At 41.6% G+C, this 26,101-nt stretch overlaps 1 protein-coding gene across 3 annotated transcripts in view; it reads left to right on the plus strand.

The window, feature by feature from the left end:
* SENP1 (SUMO specific peptidase 1) overlaps positions 1-18,663 on the plus strand; it is a 52,133-nt gene extending 33,470 nt beyond the window's left edge. For all 3 annotated transcript variants that reach the window (XM_069580922.1, XM_069580921.1, XM_069580923.1), the window contains 8 exons: positions 573-657; positions 881-1,036; positions 2,043-2,174; positions 12,611-12,814; positions 13,843-13,922; positions 14,742-14,826; positions 15,338-15,433; positions 16,546-18,663. In XM_069580922.1, the coding sequence (XP_069437023.1) occupies positions 573-657; positions 881-1,036; positions 2,043-2,174; positions 12,611-12,814; positions 13,843-13,922; positions 14,742-14,826; positions 15,338-15,433; positions 16,546-16,608 (901 nt within the window). In that variant the 3' untranslated portion in view covers positions 16,609-18,663. The remainder of the gene's footprint in view (positions 1-572; positions 658-880; positions 1,037-2,042; positions 2,175-12,610; positions 12,815-13,842; positions 13,923-14,741; positions 14,827-15,337; positions 15,434-16,545) is intronic.
* Positions 18,664-26,101: the final 7,438 nt, after the last annotated feature.

A 26,101-nucleotide genomic window follows, 5' to 3' on the forward strand; every position in this document is an offset into this window, starting at 1 on the left:
TTTTTTTTAATATTTATTTATTTGGCTGTGTCAGGTCTAAGTGATGGCATGCAAGATCTTTGTCGTGTCATATGGGATCTTTCATTGTGGCATGAAGGCTCTCTACCCTTGACATGAGGCTCCAGAGCAGATGGGCTTAGTAGCTGTGACATGTGGACCTAGTTGTCCCAGGGTGTGTGGGATCATAGTTCCCCAACCAGCAATGGAACCCGCATCTTTTGTATTATTTTCATCTTTGGGATTCAATCTCATTTTTGGATTTCCAGAATGAAGCTTCACTTTCTCCTTAATTTTAGAAGCATGGTTTAAAAAAAAAAGACTACACATTTACAAATATCCACAAAAGTCACTTGTTCGTGTTTAGCAACAAACTAATAATTTTCATCATTTCAAAAAACTAGTAAGGTAATTTCAGTAACACCATGTAGTTTCACTTTGTCTTAAAGCAAGTGTAGTGATAAGTTAGTATAAGGGTTTTAGGGTTTTTCTCTGAGAGTTTTATATTTAATGCTCATTGGGCATCAGCAGTGTTCTTGATGCTAAGTAAGTGGTCTGCATTTTTTGTTTCCTAGAACTAGTGTTTATGATTCTCGAGCACGGGAAAGATTGCGCCAGATTGAAGAGCAGAAAGCACTGGCATTACAGCTTCAAAACCAGGTAAAAAAGTGTTTTTGAGATACAAATGAATAGCACATCCAAGTTGAAACTAATTTTGGAAGGTTACCTGAATTTGGAATCAAAGGTGTTGAATTGCAAGATAGTATGGTAGCGTAGCCTTGCTATGCTCTGTGTTCTTAGTCTGTCCAGCTAGTCCTCCTCAGTGTTCGTAGACAAGCAGTAGATTTCTGTACTCCACTTATTTTGAAGGTCTGTCTTTCAGAGACTGCAGGAACAGGAACATTCAGTACATGATTCAGTAGAACTGCATCTTCGTGTGCCTCTTGAAAAGGAGATCCCGGTCACGATCGCCCAAGAAACAGGGAAAAAAGGTCATAAATTGACTGACAGCGAAGATGAATTTCCTGAAATTACAGAGGTAAATTATACAGTATAAATTCCTATACTGGCAAGTGTTGTGTTTAGAGAGAATTCTTTGGACAAATTTCAAACGTAAAAGTAATAGACCAGGGACTCCCCTGGCAGTCCAGTGGTTAAGACTCGGTGCTTCCACCTGCAGGGTGTTCGATCCACAGTCAGGGAATTAAGATCACAAATGCTGAGCGGTGCAGCCAAAAAACAGACAAGAAAAAAACAGTAGTAGATCACCTGGTATTTAAAGTGCATTCCATACTCCTGCTTTCATTTGTATTGCATAACAATATTGGCTTTGTTTTTCAAAGATTACTGAAAATTCAGGAAAGAATTATGGGTGACTTGTAGTGATTTCAGTGAAAAAGCATTCAGTAAATTTGTTTCATTTCCTGTGCATTTTTACTTAATGCATATGTATAGTACTTTTACATCAAATAGTAAGTTGAGCCTTACTATTTTTTTTAAATAATAAGAACTCAGTATAAAAATTTGGAAATTTTTAAAAATTTAAAAGTCTGCATACATTTAAAAATAATCTGTTTCTTAGTTCATTCTTCTGTTTGAAAACCTGTCATATAGCTGGTAAGTATAACACATTTATTAACACTAAAGTTGTGCTGAATTTTACATTTTTACATTAAAAAAAAAAACACATTTTTCTGGGAAAATGTGTCTGAAAGACATCACTACTTTTACTTCCTTATTACCTTTGAGGAAGATTCTGTTTCTCAGGAAATTGTTTGGACTGAAGATATATAATTAGGTCTTTTCATGGGCTTAGGAAATTTGATAGCAGAAAGTTATTTCAGACTCAAGAAATAATATGAAATAAGGGTCTGAAATGTGTTGAAAAAGAGAAGGGAGGAAGGAGATTACTGGAAGGAATAATAACCAAAATGTTAGGAGTAAATGGTTGATTTAAGTCTGAGGATTGCATGGGAATCATTGATGAGAAATTGGTACGTCCGAGGCCATGTATGCCTAATCTCTGACACTTCTTGGTTCCCTAGGAAATGGAGAAAGAAATAAAGAATGTATTTCGTAATGGGAACCAGGATGAAGTTCTGAGTGAAGCATTCCGCTTGACCATCACACGCAAAGATATTCAAACTCTAAATCACCTTAACTGGCTCAACGATGAGGTAATCTAACACTTGTTTTTATATTCAAATAGAAAGTGAACATCAAGTGCAGACTAAAGGCATTATATATTTCACTGTTTCTCAAAGCGTGGTCCTTGCTGACCTGCTTCAGAATCAGCTGTCATAGCTTTCTCCATTTTCCTGACTAAGTATGAGGCAGTATGGTAGAGATAACACATTTTAAACAAACATCTCAGGTGATTTTTTTTTTTTAATGTGCCTTAATGTCTGGGAACTGCTGATTTACCTTTTTATGTATCAAAGATTTGGATACTGATAGAGAGGACATTTACTCATTGGTATTTTTACTCTCTTTAAGCTACCTGCCATGCAGTTCACATCTTTTGTTAAGCAAATATTTAATAGCTGACCATGTTACAGCACATGAAGGAATACTTTGGGATTTCCATATAGAAATCCATTTCTGTTACCTTTCTCTCTGTATTTAGGTCACTTAGGTTATGAATGGTAAGCTTTCTAAAATAGCCTACATTTGTACCTGATATTTTTTAAACTGACATTGAAGAAGTTTTATTAAATATTTGAGGTATTGAGTTAAAAAGTGTTATGGCTCTTGGCTCCCGAATGTTCTAATTATTTTATGTAGCTTATTTGTGTTAGAATCTTCCAACTGATCTGTCTTATTCCTAAACCTGTAGGAGCCTGTTTTATTTCACAAGGATATTTTCATAGCAAAAGAAGAGAACTGGGTTGGGGTTTTTCCCTAAGTACCTGCCTCCTTACTAGGAGCATTCCTGCCTAAAATCTTGGGTGTACTCAAGTTTCATCACTGTGGAAACTTTTTAGATACTCAATATAGTAAGCACTAGATATTCTAGGGGGCTTCCCAAGTGGCTCAGCAGTAAAGAATCCTTCTGCTAATGTAGGAGATATGGGTTCAATCCCTGGGTTAGGAAGATCCCCTGGAGAAGGAAATGGCAACCCACTGCAGTATTCTTGCCTGGGAAATCCCATGTACTGGCAGGCCACAGTCCATGGGGTCACAAAAGAGTCAGACCTGACTTAGCAACTGAACAAAAACAAAATAGTCTAGATACCAGTATCCTGGCCTTGTATGTGTATGACCTTCCAAATATTAATATTTGGCCAACATCTGTTGGACATTTACCTCATGTTAGGCGCTAATCTAAGTGATTTGTGTGTTTTGCTTATGTCATAGTCACCACAACTCTTGGAGATGGATGCTATAGTTTTATCATCTCCATTTAATAGATGCAGAAATAAGACATAAAAAGATTAAGAAACTTGCAATGTTACATGACTTTGTAATAGCAAGCCAGGATTCAGAGTCAAGCATTGGGTCTTATCTGTTATAGCATACTGCCTTAGAATCTTAAGTTGGATCCTGTTTCAGGATTAGATAGAGAGAATTTTAGAGCCGTATATCATGTCCATTAAGCTGATTTTCTGTGGGATCTGTTGAACTAGCCCATTCTTTGCCTTTGGTGAGTTTATCAGATAAAATTTCAGAAGTTCATCATTCCTTGAATAATATCTTTGACCAAGAATAGTAAAGAAGGCATGGTTTGAGATACCATCTTGCTTTACAGGAAACAACTCTTGCTTCTTGTGGCCCAGAATAGTGGTATTAGAACATTGGTCAAAATAACAGGAAAAAAAAGAGCTCACCAAATCAAAGAGCAAAATGAAAATCAAGAGCAGTCAAAAGTATCCACCAATTAAGTATTTTTCTTTGAAGATATTAATGTGAGGTCTCTGGCCAATTTTTACCTGCTGCTTTTAAATGGGGAAGACCCAGTTATTTTATTGGGATTGCAGCTTGTTTGTTGTAAATTATCCAAAAACTTCTAGGGGGCAGCAGTGAGCAGGACATGAGCTGAGTTCTTGCTATATGTACTGTGGTAGCTACCTCAGTGAGCCCCCTTACAGAGGCAGCGTTCATCAGGACATATTTTCCATTCCCTGGGTCCACCAGAGGACTTTTAGCAAGCAAAGTTAATGGAAATTACATTATTTAGAAGAGAAAAGGGGAAGGAAAGATTCCTTGTCTACTTTATCTCTACCACATTTACCCGTAACTTTTGTAAGGAGTCCTTATCTTCTGAGTGGAGAATAATGTTAACTTTGAAACCAGGTGCCAGTTCACATGTCCTTGATGATAATGAGAACTATTTTAATAAGTACTTTAATAAGTGTTTTAAAAAGCAGCATTTTCAAAGTACCACACTTCTCACACTTTCAGAGTTACTGCCCTTAAAAAGCTGATAACATTCTGAAGGGGAATTAGTAGATATCCTAAGTATTCATACTCATTTTGAAATACTTAATTGTTTCTTAATTGTGAACCCTCAATATTTTGCAAATAATTTGCTCTCTCTTCAATCCTGGTCTCCTTCCCTCAAATAGATATTTTCATTAATAGCCTTTCTTTTATTTTTGTTTCTCATGTCAGTTTTATAGACTTCATTAAAGTTTTCTCCCAAGAAAGGTGATTGACATTTTACAGACAAAGAATATAAGATCCTAGAAATGAAAGGGATCAGATTTAGCTTATAAAGAAAATAAAATCAAGAAGTCCTATATTTGAGATATGTACAAATAGCCATTAGGCTACTCTTTCTCAGGTCGTTTTGCTAAAAGAAGAGTAGGCCACAGTGCCTGTTCTTGCAATAAGCTTTCCAACATATTTGCAAGAATGGATTTATATATAAGTGAATAGCTAAATTCTATGCAAATTCAGAGGACTAATGACAGTATTAACATTGTACCTCACTGTAAGAAAATGAAACTTCTCAAAATTGGAATGTGGGAACTGGCTATTTACAAAGAGTTACAAAATGAGGCTGGAAAGGTGAGAACATATAGATGGAGATTTCTAGTCCAGGTCTGGTGATTAGTGATAGAAATATCTAATTAAGGGAAGGAAGACAGGGTTAAAGAGAGGAGGAATTAGTTGCAAAAGTAGATTGAAAGTCACAGTTAAGAAACAAAAGGAAGTATTTTTAAGTAAATGTCAATTGAAATAACAAACAGAAATTGTGTATTATTTCCTGAAGATAGAGTTGAATAACTTATGGAATCCAACTCTAAGATTTCACGTTAATGATCCTGAAGTGAGGACTACTTTAGGCTTTGTGTTTCTCTTTATGGCCTGCTAATTCTGCTCTTAGAGGGCCCAATAGTTGTTTTATAAAGCATCAGATAAATTTAGAAATATGTGAAAATTATTTAGGCATACAAATAAATTTGACATCTTCTGGTCATGATAGAATAAAGTAGATCAGATTTATTCTCTCAAATAGAACAGTAGATAAAACACCTGAAACAACAATTTTCAGACACTGGATAACAGTGACTCCTAAGAAGACAGAAGTGAAAAGCATGAACCTATGATTCCCACAGCTTACCTGGGTGGTGTGCTAAAGGGAGAGAGCTGGTAAAAACCTGGCAGTGCCTGGCAGTCTTGCTGAGTAGAGGAGACAGTGTTCATGAAGGCCAAAGCGGCTAAGGTTTGTGAGATAAATACTGGTGGGGAAGTTGCTGAACAAAAAGAAAGCTCCAGAGATGTGCAGAGGGCCCCCCTGGAATCTTTGGCTGAGTGCTGATCTGCACATATATGGCAAGAAACTACCAGTGGCTATGGAAAGAACCACCAGAAAGAAGAAATCATAACAAGCCTGAGCGCTAACACAGGTGCCAAGAACAGTTTATGTCCCAACCAGCTGGAGTGGAAGAGTTGCAGAGCATTGACTAGCGAGTCGTCAAAAGGGCACTGCCTCAAGAGTGGGGCCAGACAGGCAGGCCCTAAGGTAAAGGCTGCTCTGGACCCATGGTAACAAGCCTAAATACAAGTCTTAAAAGCTTGAAACTGATCTGAGTAACTTAACTGTATCGCAGAGCAAAACCCAGCAATATTTAAAGGAATACAACAAATTCTGCTAACAACAGAACCCAACAACACTGAAATTCACAAAGTCTAGCATCTAATTAAAAATTCCCAGGCATGAAATAGAAGAAAAATATAACAAAGGGAAAAAGACAATCACTATAGAAATACCCAGAAAAGAAAAATATGTTAGAATTAGCCAACAAAGATATTAAAACAGATACCATAAATAGTATTCCACATGTTCAGGTAAGTAGAGGAAAGTGGACATTATGAGGAGAAAAATGGAGAATATAAAAAAAGATCCAAATTGAATTTCTAGAGATGAAAAATACAGTATCTGATATTAAAAATACATGAAATGAGATTAACAGTTTAGATACTGTGGAAGGAAAAATTAGTAACCTTGAAAATAGAGCAGTATGAATCATCCAAGTGAAATAGAAAAAATGCTGAAAAAAGATGACTGGAGCTTAGTGAGCTCAGGGACAGTATCAAGTCTTAAGCATGTAATTGAAGTCCCAGAAGGGAATATGGGGTGTTAAGTGGTATCAGAAAAAAATGTTTAAAGAAATAATGGTGGAAGATTTTCCAGATTTGGAAGCATACTGACAGATTCAAGAAATTCAACATACCCCAAGAAAGAGAAATACCATATTGAAATATATAGTAATCACATTGCTAAAGGCCACTGATAAAGAGAAAAATAATGAAAAAAGCAACCAGAAGAAGGGACATGTTATATACAGAGGAACCAAGATCTGTCAGAAGCCATGTAGGCCAGAGGACAGTGTAGCTACATCTTTAAAATACTGAAGGAAAAAGAAAACCGTCAACCTAAATTCTATACCAGCAAATATATCTTTGAAGAAATAAGTCTATACTTTTTTAGGCAAGCAAATGCTGAAGAATTCATCACCAGCGGACTTCTTCTTTAAGAAATATTAAAGGATATTTTAGGCAGAGGAAAAATTTGAGTTGAAAATTTCAATCTACACAAGGAATGAAGAGCAGTGAAAATGCTCTCATCCTTTATTATCTCTGGAAGACAAGGGACTAGTCAAATAAAAAAGAAAACAACAACAATGTAGGGTTTATAACATGTTAAAGTAAAATATATGATAATCATAACACAAAAGAGGGGGGAAATGAAAGTATATACTTGTCTAAGATTCCTGCACAATGTATGAAGTTGTATGATGTTTTATGAAGATGGACTACAGTAAGTTACAGACATAAATGCTAGAGCAACCAGTAAAAAACAGAGGTATTTTAAGAAGCTGGTAATGGAGATTAGGTGCAATTAAAAGATAGTCAATCCAAAGGAAGGCAGAGAAAGGATACAAAGAACAGATGAGACACACAGAAAAATAAAGAACATGATGGTAGATTTAAAATGAACCTTGTCAATACTCTGGTTGCTCAGTGGTAAAGAATCTGCCTGTCAGTGCAGGAGACTCAAGTTCAATCCCTGGGTCTGGAATATCCCTGGAGGAGGGCATAGCAACCCACTCTGGTATTCTTGCCTAGGAAACCCCATGGATAGAGGAGCCTGGTGGACTACAGTCCATGGGGTCACAAAGAGTTGGACGTGACTTAGTGACTAAACAACAACAATCTCAATACATTAAATGTAAATGACCAAACTCAACATACCCAGTAGAAATATAATGTGAGCCATATATGTAATTTAAAGTTTTCTAATAGTCACATTTTAAAAAAGGAAAAGAAATAAGTAAAACTAATTTTTATAATATATTTTACTTAACCCAATAAATCTAAAATATGTTTATTTTGGCATGTAATACATATTAAAATATTATTAATGGTATATTTTGCCTTCTCTAAAATATATGTATTTTACACTTAAGACGCATTTACACTTACAACACAATTTGAATTAGTCAAATTTCAAGTGCTCAAGAGTTACATCTGGCTAATGGCTACCATACTGGACAATATAAGCATCCAGTTAAAAGGCAGAAATTATAGATTAGATTTAAAAATATGTCTACAGAAAACATTTTAAATGTGAAGACACATACAGGTTAAAAGTAAAAGGGTGGAGAAAACATACCATACAAACAGTAAACAAAGGAAAGGTGCTAAGTCGCTTCAGTCGTGTCCAACTCTGTGTGACCCCATAGACGGCAGCCCACAAGGCTGCCCTGTCCCTGGGATTCTCCAGGCAAGAACACTGGAGTGGGTTGCCATTTCCTTCTCCAATGCATGAAAGTGAAAAGTGAAAGTGAAGTTGTTCAGTCATGTCTGACTCTTAGCGACCCCATGGACTGCAGCCCACCAGGCTCCTCCGTCCAGTAACTATATTAATATCACACTAGTAGATTTCAGAACAAGGAATATTACCAGTGATAGACGTTTCATAATGGTAAAGGGGGAAATTCATCAAAAGGAGTAACAACGTAAGTATGTATGCACCTAATAACAGAACTTCAAAATACACGAACTAAAAGCTGAAAAAACTGGAAGGGAAAATAGACAAATTCATACGTAAGTATGAATGTTGAAGATTTCAGCACCTCTGTCTCAATTATTAATTGCTTCCAAGGAGATGTTAAATCTAAGTGATGCTCAGTAAGAGAGGCAGCAGCCTATAAAACATTAAACTCAGCTAGACAAACCTAGCACAGGAAATAGATTTTTCTTAGGAAATAAAAACTGATTGAGTCAGAAGGGAAGAAAATTAGACTAGATGAAATAAATTAGTTAAGTGAATATGATGGTGTCTCCCATATGCTAATGATCAGAATGGAAGTTACAGTGTAGTCTTTCTAACATGACTCATTGGACGATTCCGCATCATTATAGATTACCTCTTTAAAGTGTTTCGTAATAGAACTAGTCCTTTTGATAAACTAGGGATTTATGTCAGGTCACAGGGAGAATAGTAATTACAGTTGTCATGACTCCATAAAAGTAGACGCCGCCTGTCTTTCTCTAAAACTTCTGCAGTGATTCTAATTGTTTGTTACTTTAATTTGCGTCTGAGAAAAGTCCTGGGCACAGTGAGGGATGCCATAACTCAGAGCTTCCCTTAAGTCTGCTATCTTGGTTTCTATAGTATTATTAGGTTAGGTCTTAGGAGTGAGTGACCTTCTGATTTATAACATTCAGAGGTTGTTGCTTAATTAGTCTTTTGGGGTTTGTGGTTGACAAGTCACGCTCGCCCCCGGCAGATAAGTCTAATTTAAAAATAAGAATGAGGAGGTAGAGGGGAAAGTCTGGAGGGATAAAGTAGGAAAACAGCTTTTTCTTTTCTAAAAGTTATCTTGATCTCTGCTTCAGAACACTGTCATGCTCAGGATTTTTAGAACACTTTTTTCCAGTCTGTTATAAGGGTTCAGTTTGTGAAATCGGGAAGGGTTAAGTTAGACTTTACTGTTGGTGATGTATTTTACTTCTAAATGCATGAGTAGGCAATAGTTTGTCTGGTTTACTGCTTGAGAAGGATACAGATAGCAGTAGTCATTTGTGTCATTGTGGTAACATACAGGCAAAGGATTGAGTGCTAAGTTTGAAAACACTGTAGACTTTTCTTTTAAAGAAACACTTTTTTCAACTTAGCCTGGCAGCTCTTCACATAAAATCACAAAGGAACAAGACACCATAAACAATCATTCCACCCACAAACAGGATTGCATAGACAAGTAGACGCTCACAGCGAAGGCTGTGAAGGCAGCAGGAAAGGCAGTTCTTCAGGCACCAGGGACTGCAGCAAGCAGAGGCAAGTGTGGGCCCCCAAAAGAGTGGCAAGTGCAAGGCAAACAGTAGGCACAGACAAACAGGCTTGTTACTCTTCGTCCCCAGTTCCAAAGGGAATTCAAGATCTTCTGGAGCTAAGAAGAGTGCCTTGTACAGAAAGACTCTGCCACAGGAGGGGAGGGACCCTTGCCGTCACAAAATGCAAGCGACCGCTCTGACCATCATTGCTTCTCTTTCATCTTAGACACTGTGATCCCTTCTCTCGTTTCTTTTTCCTTCCTCTTTAGCCCTCCTCTGTGAGATGATGTGTAGGATTCTTTTTGTTCTTCTAACTTCTAGCTTTTTTTTTTTTTTGGTGTGATTGTGTCTTGACTGAACTATGGCAATTTTCCTTATTTGGACTGAGTGATAGCCGAAAAACTGAGGAGAGAAACTTGGATCTAAATTCTGCTTCAGATGTCAGGTTACACATCCTCAGCTAATGGGAGGGAACAGTGAGGCCACCAAGCCCCCTCCTCCTAGAATGCAGGGCAAATGAAAAAGAGCCCAGATCACTCCCCAGAGCTAAGTAATGAGCTGACTTTGGAGGAGGCCATTTCCCTCACAGTGGAGAAACCTTGGTGGGAGGGGGAAGTAAAGCAGAGAAGAGGGGTTCTCAGTGTGGTGCCCTGATCACTAGGTCTTTGTTCCTGTTCAGCTGGCTTGGTCTTTAACTTTAGAGGTCCACTCTGTCAAAATAACAAAATAAAGTAACATAAGAAACCAAGCAAGTCAGGCTGTATAGGCGCAGCTAAGCTTAATTGGTTTTTGACACTTTCCCCGTGAAAAATAGGATAGGTGTATGTAGCATGATGCTCATTTATATCACCCTTTTCACTTCAGGGTAATGATCCCAGATATGCCCTTCTGATGGGCACCTGGGGGAGATATATCTCTGTGGCTTTCATGTGCTTGGCTGTCCTTATCTCTCTGGTTCCTTCCACCTCCATCTTAAGTCCTTATTGCCTGTTGCAATATTTAACTTATCTGCCCCCATGGAGGGTTTGGCTTATAGTGATTGACAGGTTGTCTGCCTATTCGCTTCACCTCTTGAATTGAAGGATTTAGCCTCATGGCATGGGTAATATCATGGGATAGAACACCAGAGGAATCAATCCCTTTTTGCTAATTTTCTCTCACCAGAAGATGCAGATTATAGCCAAGAAATCTGTGCTTGCTGAGCAGGTAGATCCTCCTGCGTTCCTGGCTGCCTTCACAAGCCTACAAGCATCCTTTAGCACCATTAACCTCAAGGATAGAGTGAGATTAAAAACCTGAATTGGAGAAACTTACAATCCTAATTGTGCCCTAATTCATTATCATTGTTTTATATAACTGAGCTCTAGTTACCTGTTGGGCATACTAGGGAAAGAATCAACCACAACCTGAGCCTATTGCTCTATCTTCAGAGATGCAGGAAGAACAGTGTCTTTCTTCAGTCCTGACTTTCCTTCCCACCACCCTCAGAGTGCTGCTTCTTGGTGAATGTGGTTTCCCTGCAGCTGCCTAGGCATCCTCATCTATAGGCCCTTTTTCTAGTCTAGACCACGCTCCAGTGTGTTCCTGGCTGTGTTCCTTACTGCCTACCCAGTATGTAGTTGCCTACTGTTGGGCAGTAGCTCACTGCTCTGGCATCTTAGTGTATAAATATTTGTCAAAGGACGGGGGTGTTTTCCCATTCCCCAAAAAGCATTCTGAAAAATGTGCCTGTTTTCTTAGTCATATTTCCAAGCTTTGGATCAGTTAGCCCATTCATTCCTTGCAGTTGACAGACACTGGCCTGACCTCAGCTGGCCACATAAAATAAGTATGCAGTAACTTCCGGCACAGTAACTTTGAGGCTTTAATACCAAGGAGTCCTAGACCTAAAGGAACTGTGGACAACGTAGTCACTATTAGAGAACACATCGTTTCACTAACATATCTCCCATGTCAAGCGTTTTAATCTCTTTCACTCATACTTGATATTGAAATAAGTGGAATCAACAAATAAAAGGCAGCTAACCTTATAGATTCTAGGAGAAAACTTGACTCTTCATGTTTGTGGTTTTACTTTCAGGTCTTACATAATGTAGGTTATAGTATATCCATGTCTGTCTGGATAAAGGTGTTGTTGCCAAGCTACTACAAGTTTAGAGATGTTGTTCCAATATAGTTGATGGTTTATTCTGTCACTCAGTTCTACTTGAGACCAAAACAGTTTGCTTCTGCTAAGTAACTTGTTAGGCTGAAAATACAGTCTTAAGTTATGGGGCAGAATTTTCTATCTTTGTGCAAAATCAGGAGACCTACATAGAAGGATTGAACTACTAATCTTAGTTTTTATTAACACTAGACTCTGAGCTCAGAGTTTATTTAAGTTGCTTGCACAGTCCCAGCAGACTAGAGGAACTGCTGGTGTTTACCTTGCTGAACTCCTGCTTGTAATGTGTACCTGCACATACTCCTTCCTTTCCTTTTCTCTGACTCTAATCTTGTAGTACTTCTTCCTCCTCATTTTCCAGTTTTTTTTAACCTGATCTTCAGCCTTCTACAAGTCTGGCCAACATCTTCCCAAATGTATCCTGAACCATATATATATGTATCAGCCTTTTATGTTTTCACTGTTTATAACCACCTCAGCCCCCCTCTTTTCTAGTCAGAATTTGATATAGGGATATTAGGCTATTGGGTGTTGAGGTCATAACTGAGTTGGTTAGGGAACTAGCCTATGCTGTGCAGTATAGCAGCTGTGTTTCCTTCTTACAACACAACTGCTTTGAAAGGCTGGAGTATCTATTTTAATACATATACTTTCTTTCCACAGATCATCAATTTCTACATGAATATGCTGATGGAGCGAAGTAAAGAGAAGGGATTGCCGAGTGTACATGCATTTAATACCTTTTTTTTTACTAAGTTAAAAACGGCTGGTTATCAAGCAGTGAAACGTTGGACAAAGAAAGTGGATGTCTTTTCTGTTGACATTCTTTTGGTGCCTATTCACCTAGGAGTGCACTGGTGTCTTGCTGTGAGTGCCTCTTTTATTGCTGATAAAATTTAAAAGAAGTCTATATAATAGAATACACAGAGAGCAATGAATATTAGTTCTACATAGATGATTGAAAGAGTAGCATTTAATTATCTAAAAATTGGATAGATTAGCAAACTCCCTGTCAAGAGTGGGAGATACTTAGACTTTGAAAACAGCTATGAAATTTTTTTTTCTGGAAATACTTAAAAATGGAATTATAGTCAAAGCAACCTAAAGGCAAGGAACACATGGGGAGAAAAAGTGACTTCTTAACGATGCTGCCAACTCAGATTCTGTGACCATTATTTTCTGCCTAATCATGATTTGCCTTGCATAGTTGATAATTTATTATTGCTTCCCTGGTAGCTCAGACAGTAAGGAATCTGCCTGCAATGCGGGAGACCCAGGTTCAATCCCTGGGTAAGGAAGATCCCCTAGAGAAGGGAATGGCTACACACTCCAGTATTCTTGCCTGGAGAATTCCATGGACAGCGGAGCCTGGCAGGCTACAGTCTGTGGGGCTGCAAAGAGTCAGACATGACTGAGCAACTAACACAAACATGACTCTGAGAACATGGATACATTAGCTTAATATATTAATAAAAGTATACAAGTTACAGCCTGTTTTGAATTATATTTGAAAAGCATTAAGTCTAAAGGAAATTCTCTAAGAAACAAAACCTAGAATCTTTTACCATCTTTCTGAAAATGTGTGGAAATGATCTCACTTAGTTTACATTCTCTGAAGAGCACGTCGTGTCTTCACTGTTGCCTCCGTTGCAAATGGAGACCCTGAAACTAGAAAAGGGTTTCAGGGCAATTAGTCAGTCAGCCCCCAGCATAGTTCTGAGTAAATAATCACCCTGTTCTTCTTTCCTCTGCAGATGAAGCATGGTATAATGCTAAGTATCCATCAAACTTGTCATGATTTCATAGGAAATCTGGCAGAAGGTTCCAAGTTCCAGGGAAGGGAAAAGCTGAGATTTTCTTCAGTTCATAAACACACAGATTTTTTTTATTCCCAGGTTGTGGACTTTAGAAAGAAGAATATTACCTATTACGACTCTATGGGTGGGATAAACAATGAAGCCTGCAGAATCCTCTTGTAAGTAGGGAGTTAAAGACGAAGAGCTTGGTGTTGGATATATGTTGTTTTTCTAGCTGTTGAACTCAATTCTCTGATACCTTCAATGGAGTGGTTAATAAAGGAAATCTTTATATTGATTAAGATGGGTATTTTGCATCTAAGTAAAGTTTAATAATAATATAATAATACCCAAAATACATCCTGATGGGCATAATTACTGTCCCAGTGCAGGAAAATAAAGAGTGGATATAGACATACAGATACAGAAACTACTTAGAAGTCATCTACCCCAACCTCCTGATTTTTCAGATAAAGGAACCAAGACCCACAGAGATGACTTTGATTTGCTCAGGTTCTACTTTAATGGCTCAACTGGGAACCAGAATGCAAATCTGGTTTACATTCCACCTGTTTCTCTTTCCAAAATGTCTGTGGTCAGGAGGGGGTGGGTTCCATGAGGTGGATTAATTGATTTGGATTGAATTTTTATACAGAAGAATCAAGACTATAAATAAATATATACCCCAGCATTCCTAGAGAAACATTTTCTTTCCACTAGATTGAATTCTAAAGGACCATATAAACCAAGGAAAAGATCAAAACTCATTCCTCAGTGGGGACAGTAGGAAGAGGGACCCTGGGTATTGAAGTCAGAGGTCTTGCTTCTCTGGAGCTGACAGAGTGGGCATGAACTGTGGGAGTTCTAAAGATTCCTTGTCCAGCAATATATACTGTTTTCCTTAGACATGGCAGAAGAAAATTCTTCCTGAGGATTGTCAGCCCCATTCTTGCAGTGGCAGCTCCCCAAGCTCATCTCATTCTCTCCCAATACCTTAGGCAATATCTGAAGCAAGAAAGCATTGACAAGAAAAGAAAAGAGTTTGATACCAATGGCTGGCAGCTCTTCAGCAAGAAAAGCCAGGTACGTTTCATCTTGGTGAGATGGAAATCCTGAGATTAGAGTATTGGTTAGAAAAGGAGCATACTGCTTGGGCCCTGGCGTCCTTCTAAGTGTCTGGCCTGACCTCAGCCAGGGAAGATAGAGTAGAGTAAGCTATCTGTGGGAAAATCAGTAATGTATTTCTTATGAAGAACTAGGTTTTCTAAATGCCCAGCTATTTTGCTAAACTTTAATCTATGGGAGAAAATGTTTGCAGGCTGCTTGACCCTTGTGGGAGGGACCAGCTTTTACACTCTTGGGATCATAGAAATCTCAGATAGTCTCCTATGTGATAAACATGAAGTACACAGGCTGGACTGAGATGCTGAATTTTTTGCTCTCTGAGCCTGTGTTATTCTGAGTGGGGGACCAGGATCATCTCTTCAGAATTCAGGGAAACCTGGAAAATTTATATCCTTTGGTTCTTATTTATAATTTAATAAGGAAGGAAACTTGGAAAGAGGTCACCTTTTTGTTATTTTTTGCCTTTTAGGAAATTCCACAGCAGATGAATGGAAGCGACTGTGGCATGTTTGCCTGCAAATATGCTGACTGCATTACCAAAGACAGACCAATCAACTTCACACAGGTAAGCCAAGCCTTCAGGAGGGGGCTCTGTGACCACCCTGTCTCCAGGCTGCCTGATAGATGTTTTTCTCTCCATTTGCTCCACCTAGGGGCTCTGCTTCATTCTGTGGCTCATAAGCCAGGGTAGCGGCTACCTGTGCCGCACTGTAGGGAAAGGAAGGCAATGATGGGCCACATCCTGGGCCACCATACATCCCATATTGTAGGCAAGGAATCCCGGCCAATAGGAGAGCTGCCGTCTCTGCTCATGCACACTGCCTACCCCAAATCCTGTAAGAAGCAGAGAACTGGGACCAGAGCAAGTTTCCTCAGTTGCGCTGTATTTGGTAGCAGTGAAGTTTTGGAACAGGCCACACCTTGATCTAGTGTAGTTTGCTGCCCTCTTCCCCTCGCTTTATGCAGCTGATCAGTCTTCCTTACAGTTTGTGATCGTTAATTTCTGTCCATGTGGTCCCTTGGAGACCTAAGTGAATTGAGACTAGAGATTATAGTTTATTTGGTGTCCTCCACTTAATCCTTTGCTTCTGTTTAAAGTAATGACTTTACTAGATTTTCCATCACAGCCCTTGGGTTGAGCTGACTGTTGCCGTTCATTTAATTTTGGGGCAAAATGAGTTTTGATTTTCAAGCCTCAGATCTCATAGCCTCTTAAAAGTTCAACACAGAGGACTTTGTTGAATTTAGACACCATTCTCAGAATTCTTGGAGACATTTGAGGATGATAGCCTGGGGATTCCTGCTGCTGCTGCTCCTGCTGTGTCGCTTCAGTCGTGTCCGACTCTGTGTGACCCCATAGACGGCAGCCCACCAGGCTCCTCCATCCCTGGGATTCTCCAGGCAAGAACACTGGAGTGGGTTGCCATTTCCTACTCCTAACCAGGGGATTCCTGGTGATACCTAATTAAACTTCTAGGTTTACAACAATGAAAAGTAGCAATAGCAATAGTAATCAGAAAAAGCACTAGGAAAAAAAAATCACACATAATGAAGAATGAGCAATTTGAAAGACCAAAACTGCAGCTGAGACTATTTTAGGTGAAAACCTCAAGAAGGAAAGGAGTGTTAGGTCTGCGTGCAGGAAATGAAAATAAAGGTGTCTCTCTGTCCCTACAGCAACACATGCCCTACTTCCGGAAGCGGATGGTCTGGGAAATCCTCCACCGAAAGCTCTTGTGAAGACTGTCTCAGTTAGCAGACATGGACTTGCGGGGGACCAGCTCTTTGTTGTCTACAGCCAGAGACCTTGGAGACAGCTGCTCCCACCCCTCTCTTCTTGTAAAGTCCTTGACCCTGGACCAGGCCCTGGAGAGATGCACTCACAAGCACATCTGCCTTTCCTTTTGTATCTCAGATACTATTTTTGCAAAGAAACTTTGGTGCTGTGAAAGGGGTGAGGGACATCCCTAATCTGAAGAGAGAGACTGCTTTTCACTTCTTCAGTTCTGCCATCTTGTTTTCAAAGGGCTCCAGCCTCACTCAGTCTCTTAATTAGGGGCCTGAGAGAAGCTTGGAAGGACTCTTGGTTTCGTATAAACTCTTGTTGTTAGGCCTTACTAAGAGGTAGGAATGGATGTGGGTAAAAACGTAGGGATGAAAACCACCAGCATATACACGCACACATACATACACACATGATTTTCAAAATGTGTCACCAGGATAGTGACTGTAAACTGGACTTTGGGGCACCTGCATAAGGCCGTCCTCCAGGACTTGTCCTTTTTACATGCCCCTTGTGAAGTCCGTCTGCTTCTGTACAAGGCTGTTTTATCTGTAGCTTCTTCCCCTCCTGAGGCACCACATGTGCGCCCTGGGTGGACCCCAAAGTCCCAGGCAGTCCTTTCCTTAAAAGCAGTGGTTTGCATGTGCTCACAGCACATGATATGGGGAAGACCCACCCAGGGAGTGGTTTAGTGGAGTAACAAAGGCGCCACTTTTACTGCTACCTACTTCTGACCAAGAAGAAGAAGGACCTCAGTCTTTAGCATAAAATTCCAGCTTTGGATGAATGCAGGTCTAGTTTGGTCTGTGGCTAGCTAGTTTAAATATGTTTCTAACCACAGAGAATTTAATATATATATATATATATTTCACAGGGATATGCTTTTTTTTTTAAGGCTGAATGTGTTCACCATTTTAGCCTGTAGATTTATTACCATTTTCCAAATTTAGCTCCAGCATACACAGATCCCAGCCCCTATGTGTAGGGTGTTTGTGGACTTCCTAAGAGTATTTTGAGGCCTGGATGAATTTTGGCTTGGGGTAGAGGTTACAGAGGAAGACGAGATTTTCAACTGGAAAACGGGTGGAATTTGGACTGATCAACTTGAGATTGAAAAACTGCTATTCTTTTTGTTCCTTGTAGCATCTCCCCCACCTTTTGAGCGCTCCTCAGGCTAGATAGTGAAACGATCCAATGCCAGTGTCATTTTGTACCTAAGTTCCAAAATAGGAACATTTTATACTTTTTTCTGTATTGTAATAGGTAGTTTTGTATGAGATCTTTTCTTCTCTTCCCTTGTACCTCATCCTTTCCAACATTGTGCTTTCTCCCTGGGCTTATTTGAAAATTTTACTCTGTTTTATATCAAGCTTGTTTAGTACATTTTTCTATGTGTTACCACAGGTTACAATTTGAAAAGAAAACTATCTTTTTTAAATATTCCATTGTTAACTGAATGTTACTGTTTCCACTCCAGCAACTAGATGTCCTACCTTTTTCATACTGCCTGCCTTTGGGGGGAAGACCACCTTTTTTTGTTTTCTTTTTTTTTTCTTTCTTCCTTTTTTTTTCCTCCCTTTTTTTCCTTTTTTTTTTTTTTTTTTTTTGGTGTTTTCTGTAGGTAATAAATAGCTTTCTACATATGAGTTGCTGGGACTTTTCACATTCTCTTAGAAAGCTATGGCATGCAGGCTCATTGTGGGACTCCTGTACATTGATTCTTGGTACTTAATGTATTGAAGTGACAACTTGAAAGGTGGCAATATGGTATAGATTTTGGACCATGAATCAAAAGACCTGAGTTTTTCAGGCATGTTTGCTATTGTCTGGGGAACTCAGAACAAGATAGTTCTCTGTATTTATTGTTTGTCCATTTAGATAACATCTGTCTTACCTTCTCACAGACTTTTTGTACAGACCAAAGCAACAAATATTTATTGCCATGTATAGCAGAAAATGAAACATGCAACAAAAGCACTTTGAAAAATATATAAGGAATTGTTAAGCCTGTCTGAATTTGGCCCCGCTTTCTGACCAATACAGTTTTGTACAAGGTGAAGTTAGTGATCCTGAGACCACCCCGTGAGTGGGCCAGGCTGAGACACAGACTGGGGTCCAGAGTGGGAACCAATAGTGGGGGCCATTCTTTCCAGAGAGCTGCCCAAGAAGAGCAGAACTAGCATCTGAAAACTTTCTTCTTCATTTTGAGGGTGGGCCTTGATGACTGGGGTGGGAGGGTGGAGGAATGTGACGTTCCTGCCTTCCATGGCCAAGGGCATGTTATCAGCATCTTGTTTAACCTGCTTTAAACTAAAGCCTACTGCTTTCCTTTTCTCCAGTCTTCCCCTCTCTGCTGTGCCCAATGCTCATAATTCCCTTGTTGTTTGTCATTATTCCCTTGCTGAGTCATGTTCGACTCCTTGCAACCCCGTGGACTGCACAGGCTCCTCTGCCCAGCGGATTTCCCAGGCAAGAATACTGGGTGGGTTGCCTATTTCCTCATCCAGGGGATCTTCCCCACCCAGGAATTGAACCTGTGTCTTCTGCATTGGCAGGTGGGTTCTTTACCACTGAGCCACCAGGGAAGCCCCATAATTACCTGCCTCTTAAAAAAGGAACATTGATGGATGATAAGCTCTAGATGCCAGATATGTAACCTTCAGTAGAAATAGTCTCACCAATCACTCCTGGACCCTTTATGAAGAAAGACCATTCCTGCCCATTTGAGAATGAATACATGGTTCAAGACTAGTTCCATCCCATTTGTCACTGGCCCCCCTGAGACCCACTGTTGCTTCCTGGAGCCCTGTTTAGGGCTGAAAGCAAGAGTACTTTAGTCATCTGGCCTGGCAGCTGTGAAAATTAACTCCTCTGTATATGAGGTGCTTCATCCTTCTCTGTGGTGTCAACTTCTTTCTTGTTTAGCCCCTGTAATTGCGCTAGCATTTTCTACCCACTACCTCTAGTGATATTAGCCCCAAAGTTCTGGGATAGAAACAGGAAACCTGGAAAAGCACTGCCAGCAACTATATTGCATAGTCTGTCCATCACCACCTGGTTTACGTGGCCCATGAAAGGCTCCAGTGGATAGAGTCGGAGCGTTCACTTCAGAGCCCCAGTGTTTGTAATGTTTCAGCCTCTGGTCCTTCTCCCATGCCATCCCTCCAGCTCTTGAATGTCTTGACCTGGATGAAGAGACAGCTGATACTTGGGCTTTGTCTTCTCCCTTGTTCCACCTGGATGGGCTAAGGTAGAGGGGAGGAGAGAATGGAATATGATGCTTTCATCTGGGAAGCTCACGTACCCAAGAGCATCAGAAAAGGATGTGTAAGACTACTGGACCCTGTTGACATACTACTGCTGAGCTCCTGGCCAAGTGGCCATATTTCCCTGCCCAGGAAAAATCTATCCATAGCTTCAAATTCATCCTAACAATTGTGAAGGGATGAGTAGGGCTCAGCCCAGTATCTTTCCTAACAGCCCAGGCCAATTTTGCCTTGCTGAATTCTAACAGTAGTCTTTTAAGAGCCCATAATTCCTATTCCCAGCTGTGGAGGCGGGGAGAGATGTAACATGAGGTAAGTTGGGTCATGCTGGTCAACACTAAGAGAAGGGAGTGCTTAGACATGAATGTGAGAGAGAAATGTGAAACTAAGGGACTCTGAGCTGGAGGATAAGCCTTGAGGAAATGTTCGTGCAGGCTGCTGCTCTGGCCTGTCAGAGGGTGGGGTAATTCCAACTGGGAGTGGTTGGACTGCATGTCCAGGGTCTTGTCAAGGTCTAAGATTCTTAAATGATATTGAGGCCCATAATGCTGCTTGGAATAGAAATTAGTCAAGGTAGAGATTCAAAGTCAAATTTAAGGCCAGTATTAGCACTGGCTTAATCTTAGAGGTAAGGCCCAGGTCAGTCCTCCCTAATGGAACAGTTTGTAGCTGCTGACTTTTCTCCATTCTAAACTGAGGGGTAACCATCAACCACTTGACTTCTGGAGAGTCTGGTTCCATCCTCAGAACTTTGGTGCTGGGAAAGGAAATCGTGTGGGGAGAGGTACACAGGGAGGCCAGAGCACCGCTTACTAGCTTATACTCCCTGCTTTCACACACTCAAAGTGCGCACACACCCAAAGCCCGCCTCCTCGAAACCTTCCCTGATCACTTTATGTCAAAATCTCTTACCTGGACAGCCACAGCCCTTAGAATCAGCAAACAGTACAACTCCACGTGGCATATGTATTGTAATCTGTCCTTTACATCAGAAATGGACTGAAATCTGTGCAACCGCTGAAGGCAGATGAATAATTTGATGCTCTTCTTTCAAGCCAGGAGTTCCAGTTGCTTCTCTCTGGCCTGCTAGGGAGGAGTAGGGGCAACTGACTAAACATTTACTTAGACAACATTGCAGGAGTCAAGGAAGAAGGTCCATTTACAGAAGCCTGCAGTGAGGCTGTGCCTCCTCTGTGCCCCAAACCTGATGCCTCGGTCCCCACTTAACAAAACCCACTTCCTCAGCAGTTCAGCATGCCCTTCAGGATCTCAGTCTCTGCCAGGAAGCTAAGCAAGTATTTTTTCCCTAACCACACCTCTTTCTATTGTATGCAGTTTTCTCCATCTTTTTATTTCCAGTACATCCATCATGGATTGTGGGTCCCCTCCTGTTAGCCTTGTCCCTTAAATGGACTGTTTCACATGCTGCCTGTGTCTTGTCTGTTGGCCAGAGCTAAGTTCCTGGAGGGCATTTGCCTCATCCCTTATGCTAGGTGTTTAAATAGCCCTGTGTTTAAAGCACTAGGCTTGGGGGGCCCTGAAGGGTGGAGTAAAGAGATGGTTTGACCAAGGAAATAAAAGCCACCCATCCTCAGGAACCTTAGAACTTAATTTAGAAATCCAAGCAGGTACCAAGCAATGGACATTATCAAGAAGACAGACACAGGCATATGGTCCAGTTTGAAGCTGGGTGTAGATGATGGAGGGCAGATGTGGGGAGAGGTCAAAGATGATGTTGCCTTAATCTGACTATCCATGTGTGACTCTGTCCCTAGTTTTTATGGGCTGATTTATTGAAAATAAGTTCTGTAGATTTCGTTTTCTTGCTTTGACTGGAAACTCCCTGGTAAAAAGAACTCGATGGTGTTTGTCTCTCTGACTGTCTCTCTGTCTCTTTGACTGTTTGTTCTGTCTCTGTCTGTGTCTGTGTGTCTCCTGATCCAAGTTGGACCAGTGATTGGATCCTCAGTGTGGTCTGGATTCCCGAGTCCACCCCTTAACCAGGAGTCTGAATACTGTTCTTTCATTCATTTCATTCCACATACCTGGAATTGAAGCCTGAAACACAAATAACATGCAAATCTGTGGCTCCCTGGCACTTTTTAAAACCAGACCTGTCTGTGCAGTTGGCAAGAGAGCCCTCCTGAGCCAAGCACACCGGTTGGGACTTCCAACCACCCTGCTGACAGTGTCCCTTGTCTCATTGCCCCCTCCCATGCCTCTTTCTCCTCACAACCCAGCCTCCAGGAACTGCTTCCACTGCTCTCCCTGTTAAACTCACACTCCAAAGAATAAAACAAGAATCCACCAACATCTAAAAAGTCTTCTACTATCCTGGTGACAGTTTTTTCTTTTTAGTTTTGTTGTATTTATTTTTAACTGAAGGATAATTGCTTTACAATGTAGTATGGGTTTCTGCCATACATCAACATGAATCAGCCATAGGTATACATAAGTTCCCTCCCTCTCTGCCACCTCCCACCATGAAATAGTTTTATCTGTGTTGAGTTAAAAGAGTCCCTTGTCATCTTCAGGGCATTCTTGAGTTCTAACATTTTTCCAACATGGTTAAAATTTTTCAGCTATATGAAAATGATTGCAGTGGAAAGGAAAACCTTCAAGCCACTCTTGTTTTCTGATTCCCCAGTGTGGCTAAAGATAGCTGATGATTACCTGGGTCTACACAGGGAGAAGGCTCCGTCACAGTGGGGACCTGAGCTGATGGCGGTCAGTCAGCCTCTGCCAGCAGGTGCTGGGATTGGTCTTGGGCACTGCAAAAAGTCACAAAGGGAAGTGGGGATGGGAGTCACATTCCTTAATGAACTTGTGTTCCAGATGCTCTTTTTATTTTTTATTTTTCAGACTCTGTTCCATTGTAATTTATGACAAGATATTGAATGCCCTGTGCTAGGTAGTAGGACCCTGTTGATATTTTATATATAGTGTTTGTACCAGATGCTCTTCTGAACCCCAGAAAAAACAGTTTTGCTTCCTTGTACACCTGTGCCCCATTTTCCATCAGCCCATCACCAGCCAATTTATCTATGCCTACCGCAGCTCATGAGGCCTGCATGTTCAGCTCACCACCTCTCCTACAGCTTCCCCCCAGGCTGCACGGCCTCCTTGGTGTTTGTCTAACAAACCCACCTTGCTTCTCTCTCATGGTGGTTCTTCTTGTAGCTTCCTACAGCTGGAGGGCTTGTCCCCAGACATCCTTCTCCTTGAATCACTCCCCTGCTTCCCCCATCATCCCACACCCCAGTTCCCACACTCCCTAGCTCCCTTCATCTTTTCTCTGTAGCATTTCATATCTGGCTCTGTTGTTTACTCATTTGCTTTGTCATCCTCCCACCAAAATGTCTATCCTGTTTATGCTGCACCCCAGGTGCCTAGAACAGCTGCAGGAGAGAACTGTCGAAGAGTGAATGGATTATAGTTATTGAGCATCTCTGAGCAGGGCTTCTCTTATGTATTGAGAGCCTCCACCCTATTCAGGTCCTCACTCACTTCCTCTTTTGTGGTCAACAGTGCACCCTCCCCAGGGCCTCTGGCTTCCAATTCATCATCCACTTAGTACTTAGAGCTGTCTTCTTCCAATAATAATAATGAGAGTGAGCATTTACTGAGGCCTGGCCCCAGCCTTATATACCAAATCTTTATATATATATATTACCTCATTTAATCCTTACAAATGTATGATGTAGGTTCTGTTACCCTCATTTCTCAGATGAGAAGACAAGGAGTGTAGAGTAGCTTGCCCAAAGTCTCACAGATTGTCACTGACAGAAACAGGGACTCCAAGCCAAGAGCCTGAGTTCCAGAAGCCTGTGACCTGTCACTGCTCCATCTCAGGAGGGTTCACAGGCCCCACCAGCGTGAAGCCAAGGAGAGCCTCCAGTGATGAGGTCTGCCCAGGCCAATCTGTCCTCACTTCCTTCAGGAGCAAGGTTGAGGCCCTTACTTGTCTCCTCACCTTAGAAGGATCAAGGGGAATGGCACCTCTCCTCTGGGGTTCATTTCTTCTTCTTTAGAAAGAAGTACTAAGGAATTTCCTCAACCCTCCTTGACAGCTCTTTCCCCACCTGCCCTTCTTTCTGACCCCGACTCTCATCCCCAAGCCTAGATCACCCATATTATTAGAGGGTAGTGAGTAGGGAGACACCAAGCAGACCCCATGCACACCTACCGGGGCTCAGGGATCAAGGGGGTATGTATGGGGGCACATTTGGAGGCATTCTGAGTGCTCTGTTCTTCCCTGGTAGCTCAGCTGGTAAAGAATCCACCTGCAATGCTGGAGACCCTGGTTCGATTCCTGCATCAGGAAGATCCACTGGAGAGGATAGTCTACCCACTGCAGGATTCTTGGGCTTCCCTAGTGGGTCAGATGGTATAGAATCCACCTGCAATTCAGGAGACCTGGGTTTGATCCCTGGGTTGGGAAGATCCCCTGGAGGAGGGCATGGTATCCCACTCCAGTATTCTTGCCTCGAGAACCCCCATGGACTGTGGCTCGCCAGGCTCCTCTGTCCTTGGGGATTGTCGAGGCAAGAATACATGTCACAAAGAGTTGGACACGACTGAGCACAGCACAGGGCACTCCATTTTATCTTTTCGCTCTTGAGTGTGTCTCAGGCTCTGCCCCTCAGTATGGAGTTTCCTCTCCCGACTGGTTTGAGAATCTCAGGAATGTGGATCCCGGTGCCCTCCTGCTCTCCCTGCCGCCTCCGGACACAGAGCCCCTGTAGAGGCCGAGGGGGAGGGGTCCTCCTGGCTTCCCGGAGAAGAAAGACAACACACACTTAACCCTTCCTCCCACTCTCTCTCTCCCTGGTTTTTTCCCCAAAATCTGTCTGCCACTTTCAGCTTCCTCTTAAACAGACGGCCTTTCCCACCCTCACCCCTCACTGGGGGCCGCTCTTGATGGTAATTACTCCTAATTGTTTTCCCTTGGCGCACTAGGCCTTTTCTCGCCAGCCCTGAACCAACAGTCCTGTGTCTGCTCAGAAAATAGGCTTAGCACAGCCCAAAGGCAAGCCCTCTCAGGCCTCAAAACTCAGACTTTCTAGGTCTAATTCAGAGGACAGATTTGACCATGGATAAACTTTTAAGGGAAGGCTCCATTCGACTCTCTCAAGGCAAATTGCAGCAGGGAATAGTGATTAAACTTCAGGAGTCTGTTCCAGCGACAAGAGCCCCTGAGGAGCTTGGAGTATTTCCTTCCATGGAGATCTCAGCACCAGAGATCTACTGGATCTGGCCAGAGGCAGAACCCTTGAAAGGTGTCTCTGAGCCCCATAGCGCCGGCTTTTGGTGGTGTGGAGCTGGCCATCTCATCAGTCAAGCACCAGAGGACCAACTGTGCCCGTCCCCTACAACCCTCAGCCCCGTCCTGAGTGGACTGAGGAAGCCCTTTGCTGAAGCTTGAGCTCATCACAGCCACTCATACACGCACACATGCAGACAGGTACACATGGCGGCTTTGTGTTGCTCCCTCCTGTCACCCCCAGCTTCTGGATCAATACCATAGTAGCTAGTGGTGGGACTGGAGGAGGAAGATGAGGGAGAGGGACCATGGGTAATGGAGGGGGCGGTGAGAAGAGTTCAAATGGGGGCAGAGATGTCCTTAGTGGTCTAGCACTCTTGAGAATTCTATATACATTTTGGGAAAGGGGATATTATCCAGAGTAAAGAGGACGTAGAAATGTTTTATTCATTCATTCAGAAATTACAAGTGACCTACATCAGACCTCTGTGTTGGGTTCTGGAAAATATTGTCCAACTCCTGGTCCCAGCACGTAACACTTCTCTAGCCCCAGCCTAGAAACATTTTATGTCTGGGGCCCTGTTTCATGGCATCCCTATTAGCCTGAGCCTCGCCTCTCCATCGACCTCCTCCCAGATTCTGAGCCACTTCACCCAGCTGCAGAGCACCTTTCCTGGTGGGCAGAGAAGCCTCTGAAAGAAGGGGCCTGAAGAAAAACATGAAGTTGGAGAAAAGGCCAGTTTCACCCAACCCAGCCCTCCAGGAGCGTCTCAAGGACATGCTATAAAGGGCCTGGGAAGAAAGATTTCCTTGAGACTCAGGAATAAGTTGGCTGCACCTTCTAGACCCAGATTTCTTCTTTCCCACATTTGGACCAAAATCTCGGGTTAGTTTTATCAGAATGTCTACTTGGATCTAAGA

Source organism: Ovis canadensis, chromosome 3 (genome assembly GCF_042477335.2).
Source record: "Ovis canadensis isolate MfBH-ARS-UI-01 breed Bighorn chromosome 3, ARS-UI_OviCan_v2, whole genome shotgun sequence".
Taxonomy (NCBI): Eukaryota; Metazoa; Chordata; class Mammalia; order Artiodactyla; family Bovidae; genus Ovis; species Ovis canadensis.